Source organism: Pyrus communis, chromosome 13, assembly GCF_963583255.1.
Source record: "Pyrus communis chromosome 13, drPyrComm1.1, whole genome shotgun sequence".
Taxonomy (NCBI): domain Eukaryota; kingdom Viridiplantae; phylum Streptophyta; class Magnoliopsida; order Rosales; family Rosaceae; genus Pyrus; species Pyrus communis.
The window spans coordinates 13,439,291-13,462,634 of record NC_084815.1 but is presented as its reverse complement, the minus strand read 5'-3'; the positions used below and the strand labels follow the sequence as shown (position 1 = coordinate 13,462,634).

General features: G+C 40.3%; 2 protein-coding genes across 2 annotated transcripts; both read right to left on the bottom strand.

Annotated features, from left to right (window-relative positions):
• Positions 1-10,604: 10,604 nt before the first annotated feature.
• On the bottom strand, positions 10,605-11,942 carry LOC137712210 (proline-rich protein 1-like). Its single transcript, XM_068451327.1, has 2 exons — positions 11,762-11,942; positions 10,605-10,957 (listed from the first exon to the last, which is right to left on the bottom strand). The coding sequence occupies exons 1-2, from the start codon at positions 11,940-11,942 to the stop codon at positions 10,605-10,607; spliced, it is 534 nt and encodes a 177-aa protein (XP_068307428.1).
• Positions 11,943-17,889: 5,947 nt separating this feature from the next.
• On the bottom strand, positions 17,890-21,766 carry LOC137712776 (DEAD-box ATP-dependent RNA helicase 38-like). The gene is made up of 8 exons (XM_068451936.1): positions 21,403-21,766; positions 20,964-21,257; positions 20,517-20,744; positions 20,077-20,142; positions 19,318-19,722; positions 19,111-19,240; positions 18,475-18,560; positions 17,890-18,210 (listed from the first exon to the last, which is right to left on the bottom strand). Exons 1-8 carry the CDS (start codon positions 21,673-21,675, stop codon positions 18,154-18,156), a joined length of 1,539 nt encoding a protein of 512 aa, XP_068308037.1. The 5' UTR covers positions 21,676-21,766; the 3' UTR covers positions 17,890-18,153.
• Between the last annotated feature and the right edge of the window lie 1,578 nt (positions 21,767-23,344).

Genomic DNA, 23,344 nt, shown 5'->3' with positions numbered 1-23,344 from the left:
TTGTTTGTGTTGTTGATCCAAGGGGCCGTTGGGGCTTGATCTTAAGATGAACGATGAACACTTTCTTCAAGGGCCGTCGGGGCTTGATCTTGAATAATGGTTGTGTGGATTTCTTCAAGGGCTTTTGGGCTTGATCTTGAAGGTTGATGGATGAGCAGATCTTCAAGGGGTTTTTGGGCTTAGTCTTGAAGAACGATTGGATGTGTGGATTTGTTTGTGTTGTTGATCCAAGGGGCCGTTGGGGCTTGATCTTAAGATGAACGATGAACACTTTCTTCAAGGGCCGTCGGGGCTTGATCTTGAATAATGGTTGTGTGGATTTCTTCAAGGGCTTTTGGGCTTGATCTTGAAGGTTGATGGATGAGCGGATCTTCAAGGGCTTTTGGGCTTAATCTTGAAGAACGATTGGATGTGTGGATTTGTTGAGGTTGTTGATCCAAAGGGCCGTTGGGGGCTTATGCTTAGGATGAACGGATGAACACTTTCTTCAAGGGCCGTCGGGGCTTGATCTTGAAAGAGGATTTAACGAAGAACGAAGAAAGCTTTCTTGATCCTTCGGAATTCTTGGGAATTTGGATGGTTGGAAGCTTTGGAGTTTCAAAGCTTCAAGGATTTGGGGAATTCTCTTCTAATTTTGGAGTAGAGAAATGTATTTGTGAATTCCTTGATGCTTGATACCTTGATGGAGAAGCCTATTTATAGGCTTTGAGAATGAATCACCACCACAAAATATTTTTTTCCTTTCCAAGCACCATTGCCTAATTTTCCCACTTAATGCAATATTGAAATTGAAGTGGTGTAACTTATGGCCTAATTTCCCACTTAATACCATTTTAAACTTGAAGTGGTGTAACTTATGGCCTAATTTCCCACTTAATACCATTTTAAACTTGAAGTGGTCTAACTTATGGCCTAATTTCCCACTTAACACCATTTTAAACTTGAAGTGTGTATGCTTTGTCATTGCCCAAATGAGAAAAACTTGCTTTGATCCGTAATGGATTGAAGTGTGTTTGCCTTGTCATTGCCCAACATGAGAAGAAAAACTTGTTTTGATCCTCAATGGATTGAAATGTACTTGCCTTGTCATTGCCCAAAATGAGAAGAAAAACTTGTTTAATCCTTCAAGGGTATTTCTTCCTATTTTGTTGAGTCACACGCCATGTGTACAATTTGTACAACACGTGGCGTATGCCATGTATGCCTTGACACGTCAAAACTTTAATGCATTGGTGAACATTTGTTTTACTGAAATTTCGATGTCTACAAATGCCCCCACTTCAAGGCGCGTCGTAGACATGTGCTTGTCACGTGTAGAAGATGCGTTTTGAAGTCCCTTAATGTAGATGTCAACCCAAGGGCCGTCGAGGCTTGATCTTGAATTGGGCTGGAAATTTCTTCAAGGGCCATTGAGGCTTGATCTTGAGTTTGACTGGAAGATTTTCTGGTTTCCTTCAATCGTTGATTTTCCTTTGTGCTACTCTTGAACTGGGCAGCAGGAAATTTTTTCAAGGGCCATCGAGGCTTGATCTTGAGTTCGACTGGAAGATTTTCTGGTTTCCTCCAATCGTTGATTTTCCTTTGTGCTACTCTTGAACTGGGCAGCAGGAAATTTTTTCAAGGGCCATTGAGGCTTGATCTTGAGTTCGACTGGAAGATTTTCTGGTTTCCTCCAATCGTCGATTTTCCTTTGTGCTACTCTTGAACTGGGCAGCAGGAAATTTTTTTTTCAAGGGCCATTGAGGCTTGATCTTGAGTTCGACTGGAAGATTTTCTGGTTTCCTCCAATCGTTGATTTTCCTTTGTGCTACTCTTGAACTGGGCAGCAGGAAATTTTTTTTTCAAGGGCCATTGAAGCTTGATCTTGAGTTCGACTGGAAGATTTTCTGGTTTCCTCCAATCGTTGATTTTCCTTTGTGCTACTCTTGAACTGGGCAGCAGGAAATTTTTTCAAGGGCCATTGAGGCTTGATCTTGAGTTCGACTGGAAGATTTTCTGGTTTCCTCCAATCGTTGATTTTCCTTTGTGCTACTCTTGAACTGGGCAGCAGGAAATTTTTTTCAAGGGCCATTGAGGCTTGATCTTGAGTTCGACTGGAAGATTTTCTGGTTTCCTCCAATCGTTGATTTTCCTTTGTGCTACTCTTGAACTGGGCAGCAAATTTCTTCAAGGGCCATCGAGGCTTGATCTTGAGTTCGACTGGAAGATTTTCTGGTTTCCTCCAATCGTTGATTTTCCTTTGTGCTACTCTTGAATTGGGCAGCAAATTCTTTTGGTCTCCCCCGAAGGTCTGAACTTACTCCTTTTATCTGGAGTTGAATTTGATTCAAGGGTGGAGAACACTTGATTTTGAATCGGGCTTGTGATTTCTTCAAGGGCCATCGAGGCTTGATCTTGAGTGAAAATAGGACCATGAGCGGTTTCAGGATTCAGACACATGGCAGGCAAGCACGAGGTGGAGGTGATGACCTGTTTCTTTGTTCAATCTTTCCAATTCGTATTGAAGAGGGTTAGAGGATAACTCAGCATATGCAGTTGTTGCGTTTGCTGACTATCCACAAGATTGATGTTTCATTGTCACTCATCTTAGCTGTTCTCCAAGCAGATGTGGTCTCTTCTCTGGAAGTGTATCAACCGTTGAAGATGACTACTCGAGAACAACGCTAGGTAAGCAACTAGGGAACAAATTCCAGGTAGTCGGTTCCAGATCGGAAGACTGACTCCAAGTGCCGGCTGATGGCTCTCTTTCACTTTGCCATGCGAGTAAGAACAAGGACAAAGGAAAGGACATGGAGAAGGCATGATATGAGATACCTTTGCTTTCGAAGAAGCAGCGAATGAATCAGCATATATATTTGTTGTGCTTGTCTCCACATGCTTCGATGTATCATTTTTACTTGCCTTACTTGCTCCCCTTTGCAGAAGTGGTATTTCCTTATGCAGGTGTGGCATCTTCTCTTGTAGTATTTGTCCTCTGATGCAGGAGTTGAATGCAAACCTTGCATTTAAATGGACCCTCACTTCTTGGTGGCAGCGCAAGTTTGAGTGGAGGTTCCGACATATTGCTTTCTCTGTCCTTGTCTTGGCAGGTGAGAACAAGGGCAAAGGAAAAGACAGGGAAAAAGCATGATATGAGATACCTTTGCTTTCGCCCTTGATGATATGAGATACCTTTGCTTTTGAAGAAGCGGCGAATGGATCAGCACATGTATTTGTTGTGCTTGTCTCCACATACTTCAATCTACCGTTTCCTCCTGGGTCATCTGTACTCCAGGCATCTGGTATCTTCTTTGGGGAAGAAGAAAAAATTGAGTATTTCGAAAGGCTTTGCTGGGAGTGCGCCTTCAGAGGTGAGGAAGAGTTGGGCATTTTTTTTTTTCAGGTCTGCCTTGCCATAAAAGATGAAGGTCGACATATATAGGGATTTCCCAATAGCAAGTGGTGGTTATGTTCTTTTACCCTTGTCGACAAACGTCTCTTCGATTTTTTTAACAAGCGTCTCTTCGATTTCTGAGCGAGTGCCTCTTCGAAAAAGTAGTCACGGGTGCGGCTCTGTCACCACGCTTGTTGGCAAAGGCGCGTAGTTGGGATGATAACCTTCACGTGTTTTCAACTTTGTCAGAGATCTTTTGACAAAGTTGAACGCGTTATCTGAAAAGCCGCGAAAGCGTCGCCGAACTTCACGCAGGAAAATCCGATTTTTTGAATCGGTGGTCGTGTCGCCTTGGCTTTTTATAGAGGTATCGATTACCTCCAACATGCACACTTTGAAGATCGCCCGTTTGTGAAAATCGTCTTCGGCCCTTTCTGATTTTACTCCATCCACCTTTCTCTTTTAACCTTTTGACAATGGCTAACCCGTCTAACATTTGCTTAGATTTGAGTCTCAGCAGTGATCCGAGTGCGCCGCGTCAGGTAAATGTATGGTGCCCTTCTTTCTTATCTTCTAATGGCCCTTTGACAGGTGAAGATTCTGTGATGAAGGACGCAACAACAGCTACGATAGTAGCTAGGAACTTCCTCACTCCAAAAGATAGTAGGCTGCTTTCAGAACGGTCCGATGAGTTGGCCGTTCAAGAGTCCCTAACTCTCAGTGTTCAGTGCGCAGGCTCTGTGTCCAACATGGGCCAACGCCTACTTGCTCGATCCCGCCAAGTGGAATCATTGATGGCGGAGGTGGAAACTCTTAAGCAAGAGATCAAACAGCTTAAGCACGAGAATAGAAGTTTGCATGTGCTTGCAAATAACTATTCGACGGGCATGAAGAGGAAGCTTGATGAGCTGCAAGAATCCAGTGGTCGAATTCAAAGTGACCGTCAAAGTGACCGTCAAAGGCTTGCTGCTTTTTTCCAGAGGCACCTTTTTCCTAGCTCATCTAGCGTTCCACCAAGTATTGAGGCCTCTTCTTTGATGCCTCCCGCTTCTGTAGTTTTCCCAAGTAGTGGGGCTTCACGTGAACAACCTTTATGAAAGCTCCATCTCTTTTTTTTTTTTTTTTTTTTTTTTTTTTTTTTTTTTTTTGATGATGTGACTGTACTTGAAGTTTTGAAGTTTCAAGTTGCCTACGTACCCTTGGTTGAGGAGGGATCAAGTCATGACGTAGTTCAAATGAGTGATGATTTTTTTTTTTTTTTTTTTTGATGATTTTGCCGTACACAGTTTATGCTCTTGCGGACCAGGAGCGTTTGGTGCCGTTTGCAGTTTCAGCTCGTGCAGGCAATGAGCGTTTTGGTGCCGTTTGCAGTTTCAGCTCGTGCAGGCAAGGAGCGTTTGGTGCCGTTTGCAGTTTCAACTCGTGCAGGCAAGGAGCGTTTTGGTGCCGTTTGCAGTTTCAGCTCGTGCAGGCAAGGAGCTTGGTGCCATTTGCAGTTTCAGCTCGTGCAGGCAAGGAGCGTTTTGGTGCCGTTTGCAGTTTCAGCTCGTGCAGGCAAGGAGCGTTTGGTGCCGTTTGCAGTTTCAACTCGTGCAGGCAAGGAGCGTTTTGGTGCCGTTTGCAGTTTCAGCTCGTGCAGGCAAGGAGCTTGGTGCCATTTGCAGTTTCAACTCGTGCAGGCAAGGAGCTTGGTGCCATTTGCAGTTTCAGCTCGTGCAGGCAAGGAGCGTTTTTTGTCACCTTTTAGGCTCGTGCGAACGAGGAGCTTTGGTTGTTGCCTTTTATGCTCATGCGGACCAGGAGCGTTGGTTGTCGCCTTTTAGGCTCGTGCGAACGAGGAGCGTTTGTTGAATTTGTCAAACGATCTTAGAGAGGCATTCCTTGCAATCTTCATAGCAAGGAGTCTTGACCGAGTGATTGAAGAAGTCTTTGGGGAAGAAATCGCGCATTGTGATGGCAACGGACGATCTTTGTGTCATAATTTCCTCATCCTCAACACTTTCATGTAGCTTTGAAGGTTGACGGTAGCTGCTTTGCCCCCTTTCCGATTGGTGAACTTGTGGAGGAGACCTATGTTTCTTGTGCATTTTCTTTGGAGTGACATAAGTCCATCCTTCAACTTCACTTGACGTGACTGACATGGTTTTGGAGCATGCCCCCAGCGGTTGAGGTGAAGATTTTGAGTTCAAAGAGCCAGAAGTGACGGTGGTATAGTTTGACTTCACCACATCATTAAGATCTAGCTCGATGATCCCTTTCTGAGCTAACTTCATGATGAGATCTTTTAGCACAAAGCACTTTTCCGTCGGATGACCAATGAAGCGGTGGAATTTACAGTACCTTGGACTGTCAGTACGGTTCATCTCTTCCGGCCGTTTGCACTCAGGTAGGTCGATCACCTTTTTGTCAAGCAAGTCTTTCAACATGGCAACCACGTCAGAGTCGGGGAATGGATAAGTCTTCTCCTCAAGCTCTTTCAAAGTGTGTCTACGTATCTCTTGATCACGAAAAGCTTCGGTTTGAATCGCCTTGCCTCGTGTATAGGTTTTGACTGGAGTTGTGTTGACCGTCATTGCTTCCTTGGTGGGCTTCCACGCAGCCTTATCCACCTTTGGCCCCAAAACTTTGTCATTCTTGTAGTCGGCGATCTGTTCTTTCTTCCCATGACTGGTGATGCTTAACTCCATATCATGGGCGCGGGTGGCTAACTCCTCAAATGTTCGTGGTTTGATGCCTTGAAGGATGTAGTGTAGTCCCCACTGCATGCCTTGAACACACATCTCAATGGCAGAGGTTTCAGAAAGCCGATCTTTACAATCCAGACTTAAGGAGCGCCATCTATTTATGTAGTTGATGACAGGTTCATCTCTCCACTGTTTCGTAATGGTCAGCTCTAGCATGCTTACAGTACGACGAGTGCTGTAGAAACGGTTGAGGAATTCCCTTTCTAGCTGGTCCCAACTGTTGATAGACTCGGGTTCGAGGTCGGTGTACCAGTCAAAAGCGTTACTTTTCAGCGAACGTACGAACTGTTTGACAAGGTAGTCTCCCTCTGTCCCAGCATTGTTGCAAGTTTCAATGAAATGGGCGACATGTTGCTTCGGGTTGCCTTTTCCATCGAACTGCATGAATTTTGGGGGCTGATAACCCTTTGGCATCTTCAAAGCATCAATCTTCTTGGAGTAAGGCTTTGAGTACAGTACGGAGTCATGCGAGGTTCCTTCGTACTGTGTCTTGACAGTGCTTGCGATCATCTCCTGTAGCTGCTGGATAGAGAGAGATTCCATGAACGCCGTTGCTTGGTCTAGCTTCAGCTTCTCTTCGACTTTCTCCACTGGAGGCTCCTCTTCTTCGTCGACTTCTTTCTTTAATGGACCAACATTTGGGTCGACTTTCATGTCGAGCTGCGCATCTAGTTGGTTGATGAGTGCGGCGATCTGCAAATCCTTTTCTTCCACAGTCTGTGTAAGCTTTGCAATTGCTTCGCTCATTTGAACCAGTTGTTCTTCAACAGAGGTGACACCGATGGTCATGACTTGTGCAACCAATAGACACGACTTTCCTTCAGACATCCATAGTGCTGATGAAGAACCCCATTGGCCGTTTTCGGGTGTCATCTTGTGCGCCTCAATAGCATGTTTTGGTGCCGCCAGCATGGTTAGGTTGATGATCGACTCGCGCCTTTGGTGCTGCTCTTGCTTGCTTGGCGGTATCAACTTTGCAGCAGCATGTTGAGGAGTGGTTGTGGCACCAATGGATGCTCCATTTGTGGCGGAAGTGCTTATGCTTCTTCCCTTGGTGGTTGCAAGAACGGCTTGTCCCTTGCTTGATGCCATTGATTTTGGAGGTGTGCTTTGGTTGTTGTCAACTCCGTAACCATGCTCCTTCAACTTCTTTTGAGTTTTGGTGAGGTCACGATCTTTGTCGTTGACGGTGTTTGAAACCTTCTTTCCAAGATTTGAAGAGGAAGCAAAGTCATGCCTAGCCTTTGACATGAGTTGGTAGGCATTTGGGTCAAAGCCTTCTTCGGTCTTCTTAGTTGGAAGAGAGCTTGGTTTCACTTTGACGCCATGTTGTGCCTCCAGACGGTTGATGAGTCCGGCGGTTTGCAAGTTTTTCTCCTCTGCAGTCTTTATCAGCCTTGCAACTGTTTCCTTCATCTGAACCAGCTGTTTTTCAATGGAGGTAGTGCCGATAGTCATGACTTGTTCTTTGTTTGAAGCCATGGACTGTGCTTGAATATCTTGAACGGAGACAGAGATGAGAGGTAGAGATTGTCCCACTGGGCGTGCCAAATTTGTGAACACGAAAGATTCCTTGAAACAAGAAACCAGAATAACGTGTACAAAATAATATTTTTGTGTTTATGATTTTGGGGTTACGATCTTTCTCAAATTTGGTCCTCTGATTCTATCTTCGTAGGGTGTAGGTTTGTGGACGAGTTGTTGATCCAAAGGGCCGTCGGGGCTTGATCTAAGGATGAACAGTTGATGAACGGATCTTCAAGGGGGCGTTGGGCTTGATCTTGAAGAATGGGTGTATGGATTTCTTCAAGGGGATTTTGGGCTTGATCTTGAAGGTTGATGGATGAGCAGATCTTCAAGGGGTTTTTGGGCTTAGTCTTGAAGAACGATTGGATGTGTGGATTTGTTTGTGTTGTTGATCCAAGGGGCCGTTGGGGCTTGATCTTAAGATGAACGATGAACACTTTCTTCAAGGGCCGTCGGGGCTTGATCTTGAATAATGGTTGTGTGGATTTCTTCAAGGGCTTTTGGGCTTGATCTTGAAGGTTGATGGATGAGCAGATCTTCAAGGGGTTTTTGGGCTTAGTCTTGAAGAACGATTGGATGTGTGGATTTGTTTGTGTTGTTGATCCAAGGGGCCGTTGGGGCTTGATCTTAAGATGAACGATGAACACTTTCTTCAAGGGCCGTCGGGGCTTGATCTTGAATAATGGTTGTGTGGATTTCTTCAAGGGCTTTTGGGCTTGATCTTGAAGGTTGATGGATGAGCGGATCTTCAAGGGCTTTTGGGCTTAATCTTGAAGAACGATTGGATGTGTGGATTTGTTGAGGTTGTTGATCCAAAGGGCCGTTGGGGGCTTATGCTTAGGATGAACGGATGAACACTTTCTTCAAGGGCCGTCGGGGCTTGATCTTGAAAGAGGATTTAACGAAGAACGAAGAAAGCTTTCTTGATCCTTCGGAATTCTTGGGAATTTGGATGGTTGGAAGCTTTGGAGTTTCAAAGCTTCAAGGATTTGGGGAATTCTCTTCTAATTTTGGAGTAGAGAAATGTATTTGTGAATTCCTTGATGCTTGATACCTTGATGGAGAAGCCTATTTATAGGCTTTGAGAATGAATCACCACCACAAAATATTTTTTTCCTTTCCAAGCACCATTGCCTAATTTTCCCACTTAATGCAATATTGAAATTGAAGTGGTGTAACTTATGGCCTAATTTCCCACTTAATACCATTTTAAACTTGAAGTGGTGTAACTTATGGCCTAATTTCCCACTTAATACCATTTTAAACTTGAAGTGGTCTAACTTATGGCCTAATTTCCCACTTAACACCATTTTAAACTTGAAGTGTGTATGCTTTGTCATTGCCCAAATGAGAAAAACTTGCTTTGATCCGTAATGGATTGAAGTGTGTTTGCCTTGTCATTGCCCAACATGAGAAGAAAAACTTGTTTTGATCCTCAATGGATTGAAATGTACTTGCCTTGTCATTGCCCAAAATGAGAAGAAAAACTTGTTTAATCCTTCAAGGGTATTTCTTCCTATTTTGTTGAGTCACACGCCATGTGTACAATTTGTACAACACGTGGCGTATGCCATGTATGCCTTGACACGTCAAAACTTTAATGCATTGGTGAACATTTGTTTTACTGAAATTTCGATGTCTACACACTTCACAGATCACGCCCCTTGATTCAATTTGAAACAAGCTCTAAGGCCATGTTAGTGTTTTAAAGGTTGATTTACTGTAATTCTAGTTGGTTTCGTACTCCGGAAATCCCAGAGAATGTGATGAACACATTTCAAAGAGCAAAGTTAAAAAGGCAGAAGAAGCGAAGTGTGAAACATCAAGGAGAAAATCTACGCTGGATTCCTTGATTAGGTTGTGCCAAACATGCCAGTGGTGTGAGCAAATATAGTTGTTAGCTCACACCTCAGCTAATATAGGTCATGTGAGCTGCATGTGAGCAACTTAAACACTTACATCAATTTGGACAGGTGACACATTGTACACCCTCTAGATATAATCGTGACCATCCATTACAATTAATTACAAATTCCAAACTTAAGAACAAAAGCTATAAAACTATTGCATCAGCTATGATCTTCAAGCTTCCATCCTTCAATTCCAACAGCAGTAAAGCTTATGCTTCAACATGTTGTGTTGCTGCTGCGGTTTGCAGCCATTTTTTAAGAGGGATGATCGAGTAGTTTGCAGTAGTTTGATGTTGCATGAGGTTTTGGTATAAACACGGCCATCAACTTAATCGGTTGTTTAGGGAGTGATCTTGAAACGGAAATATGAATTTAAAATTAGTTTTGGCGGGAAGTCTATAGTCTCAGTCTGTAACATACAAGGATTAGAGTTAAGACTGGAGTAGGGTTTGTGTGGGCCCACATATGAGATAGTTGGTGTGGGTTTATCGATGTATGCATGAGAACAACTTATGTAAAACGGTTTCATCGCAATTATGGTGTGTAAATGATTGACGCACTGTCATTTGGAGAAAAACTACATGCCAAACCGGGACGTCAAATAATGGTGAACCCGTTTTATGTATGTTTTTATGCAACTTAGACGAATTGGGCACATTGGTAGGTCAATCCAATTCTAACCCATCTTTTACAATTAAGTATGGATTTTATCAAGGTTCAAACCCAATCCAACTTAAAATGAATTTGAGTCAACTAGGTTAGGCTCAATCAGTTATCTAGTTGATCAAGTACTCGAGAAGGAAATTGATTATTGCACTCTATTTTCTCCTTTTTATTTATTGTCTTTGGATTTTACAACTTAACAAAGAATCAAAGTGAAAAAAAAAAAAAAAATCACAAATGTACAGAAAGTAAAATTAATGTGCGAAAATCATTTTCCACTTAAGAAACATTTGATTTCATCCAATTACAATTGTCGAAACAAATTTAAGGGGAAAGTTACGTAAAAAACAAAACAAAAGTACTAAAGAAACGTATTTGTTATAATAATTAGTAGTTACGTCCATTGTCACGATCATCATAACGAGTAGTGTCAGGTTTCTCACACATAGGACTGGTGTAATAGAATGGATCGAGAGTGTACTTCACCAAATCTCTATACACCAAACTCGGCCGGTTCAGCTTCACCCCGAACCGGCCTCTGCCGAAATTAGTTGGAACGTTACACGTGGCATCTGGGCAAGACACCAGCCTCACTGAGCATCGATTAGCTTTCACTTCTTTGCCGTTGGTCGTGTACTTGTTCATGATCAGGTCGAATTGGCCCTTTTCGTCTGTTAGATCGCTTGCATAGAAGACAACCCTGCTTCTCTCATCCATGCATGTCACAGACACCTTCCCACCTGCAACAATACTATTACTTAAATTCGCACTCTTCATTATCCATGCCCATGAATGGAATTAGCTTAACGGTTATTACTTATAGATTTCACAATACAAATCATAGGCTTGTGAAAATGGCATAGGGTCAGCCCAGCCCGACCCATTTAATTGCTAGGGCCTATAGTCGAGTAAGGATTGGTCCGGCCTGGCCCAATTTACAAGTCTATGACCCGGTATGGTCAACTGTGACTAGTACAACTCATTTACAACCAAGATAAGGACAATATTCACTTCTCTAATGTTCGAGGAAGGCCCTCCTTTTCAGGAAGGAGTTCTTCCTTCCTACTAACGTGACATCATTTAACCATTCAAAGTGTTCATAATAGGAATTGTTCATTCTTTAAACGGTCATAGGTTCATTCTTTTTAGAATAATTATTCAATTTGGAAACCGTTTAACTATCCATATGTATGTGTGTGTGTGTGTTGAACAAAATGACAATCGTGATGACAAGTGATGAAACATCTATTTCTTTTATTCAAATGGATAACTAAATGGTAAGTGTGTGCGTTTGTGTGTGTGTGCACGTGTGTGTTGAACAAAATGACGATCAGGGTGACAAGTGATGAAACATCCATTTCTTTTATTCAAATGGATAACTAAATGGTCTTCAGATCGACTGAAGTGTTTTAAAAATAACATTTCTACATGATAATGACAAAAAGAAATGTTTCAAATATGTACAGTGAAATAATGGCACATTAAGAGAAAACAAAGACTTCTGTCCTTAAAAGGAGCGAAGGATTATTCGAAGAAATATATACCTTTGATGGGCCTGGCGCCGTGAACCCATTCGTTCCAACCTTGGGTGCAATCTTGGCATAGTACTTTCCCACCTACATGTATGGTTTTGGTTTTCGGTTCTTCATAATTAAAAACTTCAACTGAGTGGCTGCTGGTGCAACCCATGGTAATCAATACCACTGCAAATAACAGCACCACCATGGCTCTCATCTTTCTGCTCTCTCTCTCTCGCTCTCTCTCTCTCTCTCTCTCTCTCTCTCTAGATTAAGGAGGAAGCAAATGTATATATATATAGGGCAACAAATGTGTCTTTTGTTTGGGAAGTAGCTGGCTAGGGTGGAAGAGCACTACTTAGGACGTGCATTCCATTTGGAAATGTAGAATGTCAAATTATGCCTATGTTCTAGTTTTTTTAATTTATAAATGAATTATTAATTAATCAAGGTCAGCACCCAACATTTTGAACCATCTTTATAATTATTCAAGACAAACCTGCTTAATTATAAAATAAATTGATAAATAATCTGAATATGATTTGTGAATAATTTACATACAGTTTTTTTATTCATACATTTGCTTCAACACAATTGGTTGGCGAATGGTAGCATTTTTGTAATTTTTTCACTCCAGTCACACCTTGCACTGCCCTAGTTATATATTTGTCAAACATAAAGTTTAAATTTACAAATCCTTATGCTATTGGTTTATTTATTAGTCTAACCGTTAAGTTAACTCTTGTTTTTTTGACATAGCACTAAGTGGGTGAAATCAATAGTAAATAGATTAACAGATGTAGTAAGAAAAACTAGCCCACATAACATCAATATGTACGTGTTTGAAAGATAAAGATATAGGTATAACAAATACATGGTACAAAAATAGTAGTTAACTTGATTGTTTACCTACGAAAATATCAAGAGTGTAACATTTGTAAATTACAAAGTTTTTCGTCTAAGTTTTGAAAGGAAAGGGATCAAACATGTAGGGCCACTGAATCCAAATAGCAATAGGAGAAAATTCCAACATAAACTGGAACTTAGCAATTGAAAGTTACTTAAACCGCAAGTAACTAACGTAACCTACTCCTAATAAATTCGTAAGTTAATTATGGTAAAATCCTAATCAAATTCAGACCCCGACCCGAATCTCCATTAATTTGAGAAGATTAAGCTCGAAGAAAATGGAAAAACCACCTGAGTGGTACCAAATCATGAATTTAGAAGATGAAGCTCCAAGATTAATCTCCACTAATTTGTGATTTATTTGAATGTTTAAAATTAGGTGGGTTTTTGTTTGAAAAATAGAAGCTTCAAGGGCCTATCTCTAAATAACCCTTTAGTTAACGATTTATCAATCATTAAGCTTTTGAACGATAACAACGTCGTCATGGAACGGTCAAGATCCCGGTCGTCTACAACCTTATCGCCCATGGCGACGTCATCACCACAACCACGACCCGAAAAAATAAACACAGGTCACCCAAGAACAAGAGCTTCTGGTTAACCCCCGGAATCTCGATCACCGCCATTGATTACCAGAAAGACTCCTCTATGGTGAGGGTCCAGGGCAAACGCCACCGTCAACTACTACGTCCAGACGGGGTTGTTTCATACCTGTAGATCGAGAGGAATAAGGAGTTGGAAATTGTTGAAATGTAAGCATTGTTGCAGATGGAATGAAAAATTGAAGGCTGAAGAACTTTGGTGTTCTAGATTTCTTAGTTCATGTTGTTCATACTTTGCAATTGTTCTTAGTTGTAATAGATGACTAGGACAAACATTTGTAATTGAGCAGCTGATGTGTTTGAGTTGTCCATGTGCAACTCACTTGTCTGAGATGTGAGACAGCAACGGCTATATTTTCTCACGCAGTCTTCGGTTGATGTTGTAACTGAATGCAATAGAATTCAACGCATATTCAAATAAACGTTTTGTATTTTGTTTTTTCCTTTCATCTCCAACCTACACTCTGCAACTTGCAGATCAAATTCTCTTTGATTTCTAGTAGCTAGCAACCACTCAAATTTGAAATATACGGACTCGAATCACTAACATGGCCTTAGAGCTTGGTTCGATTTGAATCAAGGGGCGTGGATCTAGGATTTTGGTTTTTGGGTTTTCAACGAAGAACTCAATTGAATCACAATAAGAAATGGTTGGATCTGGAGCTGAGCTTTGAGCTCTGATCTTCACTAAAGTCAACTATGACTTCTGATGCATTAGGATGAAGACATTTTTCAAATCCTACAATCTGTGAAAAATTTGTAGTAGTCAACCTTCCAGAGGATATTGATGAAGAAGCCTCAGAGAACAAGCAAATCGTAATCCATGATCTCATTGCAAGAGATGCAAGAGCACTGGGATTGTTTCAAGGTGATGTGTCCGATGATATTTTTTCTAAGGTCGCCAATCAAGAAACAGCAAAGGAAGCATAGGATGTATTGAAGCAGGAGTACAAGGGTGACTCACAGGTCATGACTGTGAAACTTCAAGATATCCGTCGTGATTTTGAATATGCTAGAATGAGAAATGGTGAAGAATTGTCTAATTATGTAACTATGTTGTTTGGATTGATTAATCAATTGAAAATGTATTGTGAAGATCTATCTCACAAGAGAATTGTAGAGAAGGTATTGATTAGTCTTACTCCACAATATGATAACATTGCGTCTGTACTAGAAGGGACTAAGAAGGTTAGTGGAATTAATCCCATTGAGATTGTAGACACACGGAAGGGATCTGAGCTAAGATTAATTAGGCACTCTAAAGATAAGTGAGGTGACTGAGAGAGTCTTTAGGTCATCTCCAACTGAAGGTTGGCCAGAGGACTCGTTTTAGCCATCTGGTCCTCCAAGAAATTAATATTTTAATGAACAGTGCAGGACCATATTTCTTACCATCTCCAACGGAGGGCCAAAAGGTCATAGGGCTCATTTTAGCCCTGTCACAAAAAACCGTCTCTAACCGAGGGCCAAAGGGTCATAGGGCCAAATATAATTTATTATTTAAATTTAAAAACAACAACAACTGAAATTTAAAAACTACAACTTATATTTAAAAACTACAAGTTAAATTTAAAAACCACAACAACTTAAATTTAATATCCATAATCAACATTATCTTCATCATCCGCCATTATAGGAGTATAGTCAGAGGTAAACAACTGCCGTCGGGTCATAATTTCTTTTTTTTAACGATCAAAATAGGCCTTACTCATTGGAGTGTAATTCGAAGTGTTTCCTTCCATATTCTTATCATCCATCTCTTCTTGTATTTGTTTGGCCAGTTCTTCATGCCTACGGTTCCTTTCTTTCGCGGCAAAAGCATTTTGCTTCGCCATTAATCGCAATGAGGTCGCCACTTCCTGTTGAGCAGCATAATCATCATTTGCCTTGCCATTTTCCTTCAACCTTCAAGCCTTGTTTCATCCCATAGCCCTAGGTATGGAACCTTCACCCGAAGACGGATTTTCTATCCTTGTTTGTTGAATGGTATGAGATCCATCTTCATCCATATCTACAGCTGAGGATGCAGTAACGAACACCGGCGTAGGACCTACTCTATGTTGAGGTGGATCTTCAAATAACACCCACCCTTTACAAATTTCCCAACAACCGTGAAACTGAAAGGGTTTCGAGCTGCCCTCCATATACAATTCATCCGCTTGGCATACCTAAAAAATATAATTAAAAAAAGTAAAGGAAATTAATTTATGAAATTAAATGTAATATAATTACAAAAATTAAAGGAAATTAATTTATGAAATTAAATGTAATATAATTAAATATTTAAAATAAATTGTGAAAACACTTACTTCATCGTAGTAATTGGGTTCATGTCTACTTGTGGCTACTATCAGTGATTGATGCCATTTATTCAAACTTGGTTGAAGATGTTTCTTCAATCTTGAACAACTCTTGTTGTTTCGGGTATTCGGTACCAGCCTTCGTAAAACTCTAAGTATTTTTTTGACACACGAATTCAAACTCCTTCACTTGTTTGACAACTCCCACTCACACTATCTTCCGAAACCCATCTATAAGCCCTACAAAGAGCTTCATCTTCTTTTCGGATCCAAGCCCTACCTTTTATTGCAGATCAAGCCATTTGAAAATTATTGAAAAAATTGAAGGAAATATTATTGGAAGAGGTAAGAAAATATGAGAATTGAAATGGTGTAGAAAATGGTGAAAAACTTGTGAGGAGTGATGTAGGAATGGCTTAGGTATTTATAGGAAAAAATGAGAATTTTTTAGAAATTTTTTTAAAAAAATTTGGCCCAAAAAAAAAAAAAAACAAAAATCAAAAACCAATGGTAACTGACGTCAGCTCTCTGTTGAGTTTTGAATGGGAGCCCAGCCCGGGGCCAGCTGGTTGGCTACTTTGGGCCGGCCGATTGGCCCTTTGGCCCTTTTTTGTCCAGTGGGGCCTACGAGCCCTTTGGCCTAGCCTTCAGTTGGAGACGATTTTCAGGTTATTTTTAGCCCTCTAGCCCTCTGGACCATTCGGTTGGATATGGTCTTAGTAGTCTCGGTGTGCAAGGGAAGAATAGATTACAGACTAGTGGTCATAAATGAAGAAACCTTGGAAGAAATAAGGAGAAAAAAGCATTTGTAGACCAAATGAGAAGACTAATGCAGTTGTGAAAGTTAATGGCTTTAAGGAGAGTTGTAGGACATTTGGCAACTTGCATTTTGGTGAATATTGGTTCAAAGGAAAGACAAAATGTCATGGATGTGACCAATTTGGTCACAATGCTAAGGACTACAAGAGCGAAGCAATGTAACAAGTACCCTATGCCAAGGAAGTTGGAAGAGAAACTGCTATATATTTTTTTTCTTGCAATTTTGCATCAATTGCTAAGGATGAACATGTTTGGTTCATTGATAGTGGTTGTAGTAACCATATGACCTCACATGAATTATTGCTAATAAATGTGGACAGAAGTGTGACTACAAGGATTAAAATGGAAAATGGAAAATAGACATATTGTGCAAGCTATTGCGAAAGGGACATTGGTAATTGAGACTAAGAATGGTACTAGGCACATCAAAGATGTGATGCTAGTTCCAAGATTAGATGAGAACTTGTTGAGTGTTGACAAATGACTCAACATGGTTATTTTCTGCTTTTTGGAGATGACAGGGTTGCAATATCTGAAGACATAGAACTTGAGTATCATGTGACTACTGTGAAAATGAGTGGAAATAGATGTTTTCCTCTCATTATAAAGGCTATGAGTCCAACAGCATTGAAGGTTACAATTGAATAAGATGTTTGGGAATGGCACAAGATGTTTGATCATTTGAATTTCCAAAGTTTGCAGATTCTAGCAGATGAGGAAATGGTGCATAGCTTAACTGAACTAAGAAAATCAAATGTAGTTTGTGAAGGATGTGTAGCAGGAAAGCAGCATAGAGAGGCATTTAGTAGAGAAGTGACAGAGGTGAAGAGTACACTTTATTGGAGTTTCAAAACTTTTTTGAGGATTTGGGACTTGAAAGACAACACTGTGGCTTATTCTCCTCAACAAATGGTGATGCAGAGAGGAAGAATAGGACCATAGTTGAAAATGGCTAAGAATATGCGACATGACAAAATACAGGGGTTGTGGCAACACTTCGAGTTGATAATATGGGCAATGGCAACATTTCTGTGAGGTTTTGCATGAGAATGTGGTGAAGAACTTGATCCGGGACACCAAGATGGTGATGGAGATCAGCGCTTGTAAGGATTTTTCGGACATGGTAACGAGTAACTCGGACAGAGTGTGTTACGGTGCCAAACGTGGAATCACGCACGAGTTGATGGCCATTGAGACACTGTTGATCACAGATGAGGTGTTTGAGAGCAAGGAGGTTGCGACAAGGCATAAGCATGGAGGGCTGGTGAAGTCGGTGAAAGAGGCGGGAGGGTAGGCATTCATGTTTTTTGCAAAGCCTGTGTCTAGTATGGTGCTGGCTGGGACTGGCATTGCGGCAATATTAAGGTTTCCAATGCCAAACCTAGACGACAAGGTTTTGTAACATACGAGCTTTCATTGATATCGAGTTTCTTTATTTCTTCATTTTGATATGTAGAGATCAATCGAAAATTTCGGCGTTTCATTGACGACGAAACTCCACTAGAAACGTATCAAACAAATTGGGTCAAGCACCAAACTCGCCAAATGATTTATCACAATCACTTCATACAAACATGGCACAAACTAACAAGAATGAGAGAATATTTTGTAATGAAATAATAGTGAATTTACAGACACTATAAAACGAACCCATCAAGCATCTCCGGAGGTCCAGAAAGAAAATCAAATAAGTAACAAAATTCTTCGTAAGATATGCTCTCCGCTACAACGCTTTCGCCTCTTTCCTTTTCCCAAAACTGGTGCTTCTAATTCCTTTATGCCCATTACATTACAGTAAGCCAGCTGCTTTCAGAGCGCCTTCGAAAGCTTCTTCGGTGTTTTCAACCTGTAAATGAAGGGGCAAGAAAATCAATAAGATAATGCGAAAATTATCACATTTATATAGTTTATGGTTTATCTCCAATAATGTATTGAGACCACAACGTCAAAGTTCTGTACAGAAAGAACAGACTAGAAAGGTTTCAACTTTTTTGTCAAAATATCGAGAGCCAGGACTCAGTTTTCCATGAGCTTTTCAATGTTAAAGTAGGATGAGGTGCTTGCATCTTCAAATCAAAAACTAAAGTATGATGAGGCGCAAGATTGTTACCTCTGTTACTGGAGAGTTAAAATACTGCTCAATCTTTGACATGGTCGATTCATCCCAATCACCGCAAATCAAGTTAAACACGGCCCCTGCACAATAACTTATACACACCCTTAGACAACCTTTTCATTTCAGCTCCAAATCGACATAGCACTGTAATATCTGTATACTAGCTCAATTAATATATGGTAATAGCTATGTTTTTTTCCTTCTCTTCATTGAAACATGATGAAGCAAACGGGATGGACTGGATAGGGGTAGCTCTTCTAAAGAAATTCTGGGGACCACTAGTGTTTTGTAGAAGTGTTGCATAAAGCTTTCTAAAGCCAGTAAAGTAATGTAAGGCATAGGATTGAAACTAATGCTTCTGAACATGACCTGTACCGGTATTGTAACTCTACACAGCCAAATCTGGCCCAAGTAACACATAAACCAAACCGATCCATAAAATAGCTATTATGAATCTGCTTAAATGTGCGGATGTACAGCATACATGATTTCAAGGGAAAATGTACTTGAAAAAAATCTGGCCCAAGTAGCACATAAACCAAACTGACAACCATATTAGTACATGGAAAGAGCCAAAATATATATGGGGAAAAATCACACCAAAAGAAAGATTTCAGAACGAGAACTTACCCTTGCGACCAAAACGTCCCGCCCTTCCAATTCTATGCAAGTACACCTCATAATCAGGTTCTGGAGGATCACGTGTCCTGGGGCCCTCTCTATATTTGATTGGAAGGTCATAATTGACAACACAATTAATCTACAAAAAAGGTATCAAGTCAGCATGTAACTCTTGTAAGGCATGTAAAGGGGGGGAAAAGAATAGAGGGAGGGCACCTGCTGTTGATCAAATCCTCGAGCGAGTAGGTCAGTTGATATAAGAACTTGGGTTAAACCATCTTTGAACTCCTTGACTATTTTGTCTCTATCTTCAGCATTGAGGGCACCTTGAATAGTAGTAACTGCATAACCATCTTGTACAAGTTGCTGATGTAACATTCTTGCACTATTTTTTGTCCGTACAAATATAATTCTCTGCCCCAATTTCTCTCCCAGTTCAAATATTTTACTTTTGATGACGTCAATCTTTGCCAATTCATCAGGACAGTACACCTTGTACTGCTTTACAGCCTCCAAAGATAGCTCTTCTTTCTTTACAAAGAGTTGGTTACCACCACCTTTGATCACTTTTGAAACAAAGTTCGTGACTTTTTCATTAAATGTAGCAGAAAACAAAAGCACCTGAAGCAAATGTTACATAAGAAGGCAGTCAATCCCACTCCATACAAATAATTATAACCAATAATTTAATCACCCAAACATTCAAACAGTGGTAAATTCATCCACTACAACCATTCTTTTGTTTCTAATACCACTAAGGTTTATCATCAATACTAAAGAGATCCAACCACAACATTAACAGTCCTGAAGTAGTTGAATAAAAAGAGAACTAGTTCCAAAACTTGTTTCATAACCTCAAAAAAAAATAAAAAAAAACCAAAACATTACTGGACGAAATCATGGAAGGAAACATACAGAAACAATGACATACGTTAAATCTTGGTGCAATACAAATTTAAACATTATTCAACGTACCTGGCAGTGAGAGCTATATCTCTTTATGTCATTCATTATCCTCAAAGAATCATCCTTAAAGCCATCCTGCAGAAAAACATTTTGCAAACAAGATCAACAATGCATGCTAAAAAAGAATAAATCTTTGCATATCCCAAGACAACATAATGCCCTAGATTGTACAACAGCACTTAATGCTCGAAGAGAAACACAGTGAGGGATGCTCAGAGGACTCATGCTCAACCAATTTTGACTCTTAAAATCCCACTCTGTTCATATCACATCAGCCAATCAAAAAACGACCTTTGGTCTATATCATCCCTGAGGCTCATTTTGTTTCTTATCAAATAATTATGTTGACATTCTTTCAACATTTAATCCCATACAATGAACAACAACAACAGCAAAGAATCCAAGGTGAGAACTTTTAAAATTCCTCATATATGCAAGCACACAATTACCTCAGCAAGCATGTGATCAGCCTCGTCGAAAACAAGAATCTTGACACGGCTCACACCGATTTTTTTCGTCGACATTAATCTCTTAATCGTACCAGGAGTTCCAATCACAATTTGTGCCGATACTGGTGGCCTGGATTGCGCCGACGTAGAACTTGTCCTATCTGTTGGGATAGCACACTCTGCAGTTATCCCTGTATACTTCCCCATCTTCTGAAGAACCTCGAGATTCTGCCGCATTCAATTAACAACATCAAATCTCATGCTCTCAAAAGCTTAGTTTTATTAAATTTCTACATACACGGACACGGACGCACACAAAAAACGACATCTTCAAAGTAAACTTTCATATTATTTACCCAATATTTTGCATTCAAATTAATAAAAAAAAAAAAAACAAAAAACGAAAACAAAATGGAGCAAGAATCAAAGCAAAGAACGAAACTTGACCTGAATGGCCAACTCTCTGGTGGGGCAAATGCAGAGCGCCTGAGGAGCTTTGATATTGGGATCGATACGGCTGAGCATCCCAAGCACGAAACAAGTGGTTTTGCCCGAACCATTATGCGCCTGAGCAATAAGATCTTTGTAGGGCGGGGTCAAAATCATTGGCAAAGTGATTGCCTGGATTTTGCTCGGCTTTTTGAATTGCATCTCAACATACAAGCCCTTCAGTACATCCGGCGACAGATTCAGATCCTCGAAACTACTCGCCGACGTGTACGGCGTGTCACCGGCCATAACCTAAGTCAAATTCAATCCCCAATTATGAATAAAATCAACAAATAATCTTAGCCCTACTAACTTTGCGTCAAAAACCCTAATTGACACTAAGAATTGAAGATTTCAAATATATATATATACAGAGAGAGAGAAAGGGAGATCGTACGGCACTGATATTGGAGTCTTCGGGGTCGTCGAGGAACTTGTTCTCGGTAATCTTCAATTCGGCAAGGTTTACCTCCGGGTCCGAAGTAGACGGCGCCGGAGCGTCGTCTTTCTTCTCGGGCTCCTCCGGAGGGTCGTCCTCTTCGTCGGCCCATCGTTTTGTCTCCCGCTTCTCAGGCTTCTCCGCCGGAGCCTCGAGAGAGGACTTGTTTCCTGATGGCGCCGCGGGTTCTACGGTCGATGTGACAGAGGCGGGGGCGGCGGTCTCAGCCATTTCGTGAGATTAAAGAGAGATCTTATGGATCGGTCGAGTCGAGAGAGAGAGAGAAAGTTGGAGGCATGTGTTCCACTCCGCGAGGTTTATAGAGGTGTCGGGTTTAATCGGGGGACTAGCTTAGCTTAGCTTAGCTTAACAGTGACGCACTGAATGGACTAGCTTAATAGTAACGCGGTATAATTTCTACAAAATTAATTTCTTATAGTAAATTATGTAACCAAAAAAAATTAAAATAAAGAGTTAATTTAAATTTATTTTCCTGAAGTTTCATAGTTTTCAACGTTTGTTACATGAGTTTTTTCATTGTAGAGTCATACCTCATGCTATCAGGGCCGGTCTAAACATTTTGGAGGCCTTGGGAAAAAATAAAAATGGGGCCCACAAACCTACAATACACACAAAAAAAAATTATGTTTTTCATGTGATTTTTTTCTAAGGTATTTGAATTTTCAATAATTTGAATAAGTATTTTTCTTTGTAGGATAATAAGTTCGTCATATATAGAAAAACAAAGTTACATTGTAAAAGTGATCATAAAGAAAAGAAGATTGTCATATGGTAAAAATACTAGTCTATCAAGCAATACTTGACGTCTCAAGTGTCTAAGCACGAGACTTTAACAATGCAATTTTCTGAGCAAAAACCTTGTAGATTTGGTAGAAGTGAAAGTTCAAATATTTGCAACTGCGTGAAAGTGAGCTCATTTTCTGAATAATCTTTGTGATTGCCAAATTAAATTGGTAAAGACATACATACATTATTTTGTTGAAAGTTAAATTTGAATTGGAATGGATATAAAAAATATGCGCCTCTAGTTAGCCTTCTGAATGAATTAACCAAATTTTAGTAATTATAACAAAGGTAAAAGAAATTAACAATCAAACGAAAATTAGTAAAAAATAGAAAGAAAATGGCGTAAGATTGATTTGAACCAGGGACCTCATAAATACCAAAAAACGGCGGCACCAGCGCCTCTAGTGCACCCTCTTGTAGAGCTAACCAAGTTTTGATATAAGTATATAAAAGAAATTCACAATCAAACAAAAATAAGTAAAAAAAGAAAGAAAAAGGTACTGATAACAGTTTGAACCAGGGATGGTCAAAATACCCATGGGTTTGGGTAATCACAGTTACCCGCCCATTTAAAGTTTACATTACGGTTATGGGTAACCGTTTAAACGAACAAACGGTTATGGGTATAACTGTTTATCCGTGAAATTTAAATGGACGGTTATGGGTATTATCTATGGTTATAACGAGGTATCCATCGGTTATGGGTATTACCCGCGATTATAACGGGCATCGATTTACCCATTTAATTTAATATATGTAAAATTTTGAAGCTTTGAATTTTCCGCGGTTATAACGAGTATAACGGGTATCCATTTACAAAATAATCGGTGCGCACATGATTATTGTGTTTTTGGACTAATGAAATGAATTGGTTTATGGTTTTCTTTAATCATGTTTCAATTGCCATTGATGCTATTAGGAACAGAGAATGAAATGGTTATTGTGTGTTTACGAATCATGTTTCAACTTTTGAAAATGCTTATAAGGGAGTACTAACCAATCTTCCAAAGCTTGGAGGTGGCGGTTATAGCTAGACCTGACATTCGTGTCGTATTTCTCGTGTTCGTGTCGTTTTCGTGTCATACCCGATAGC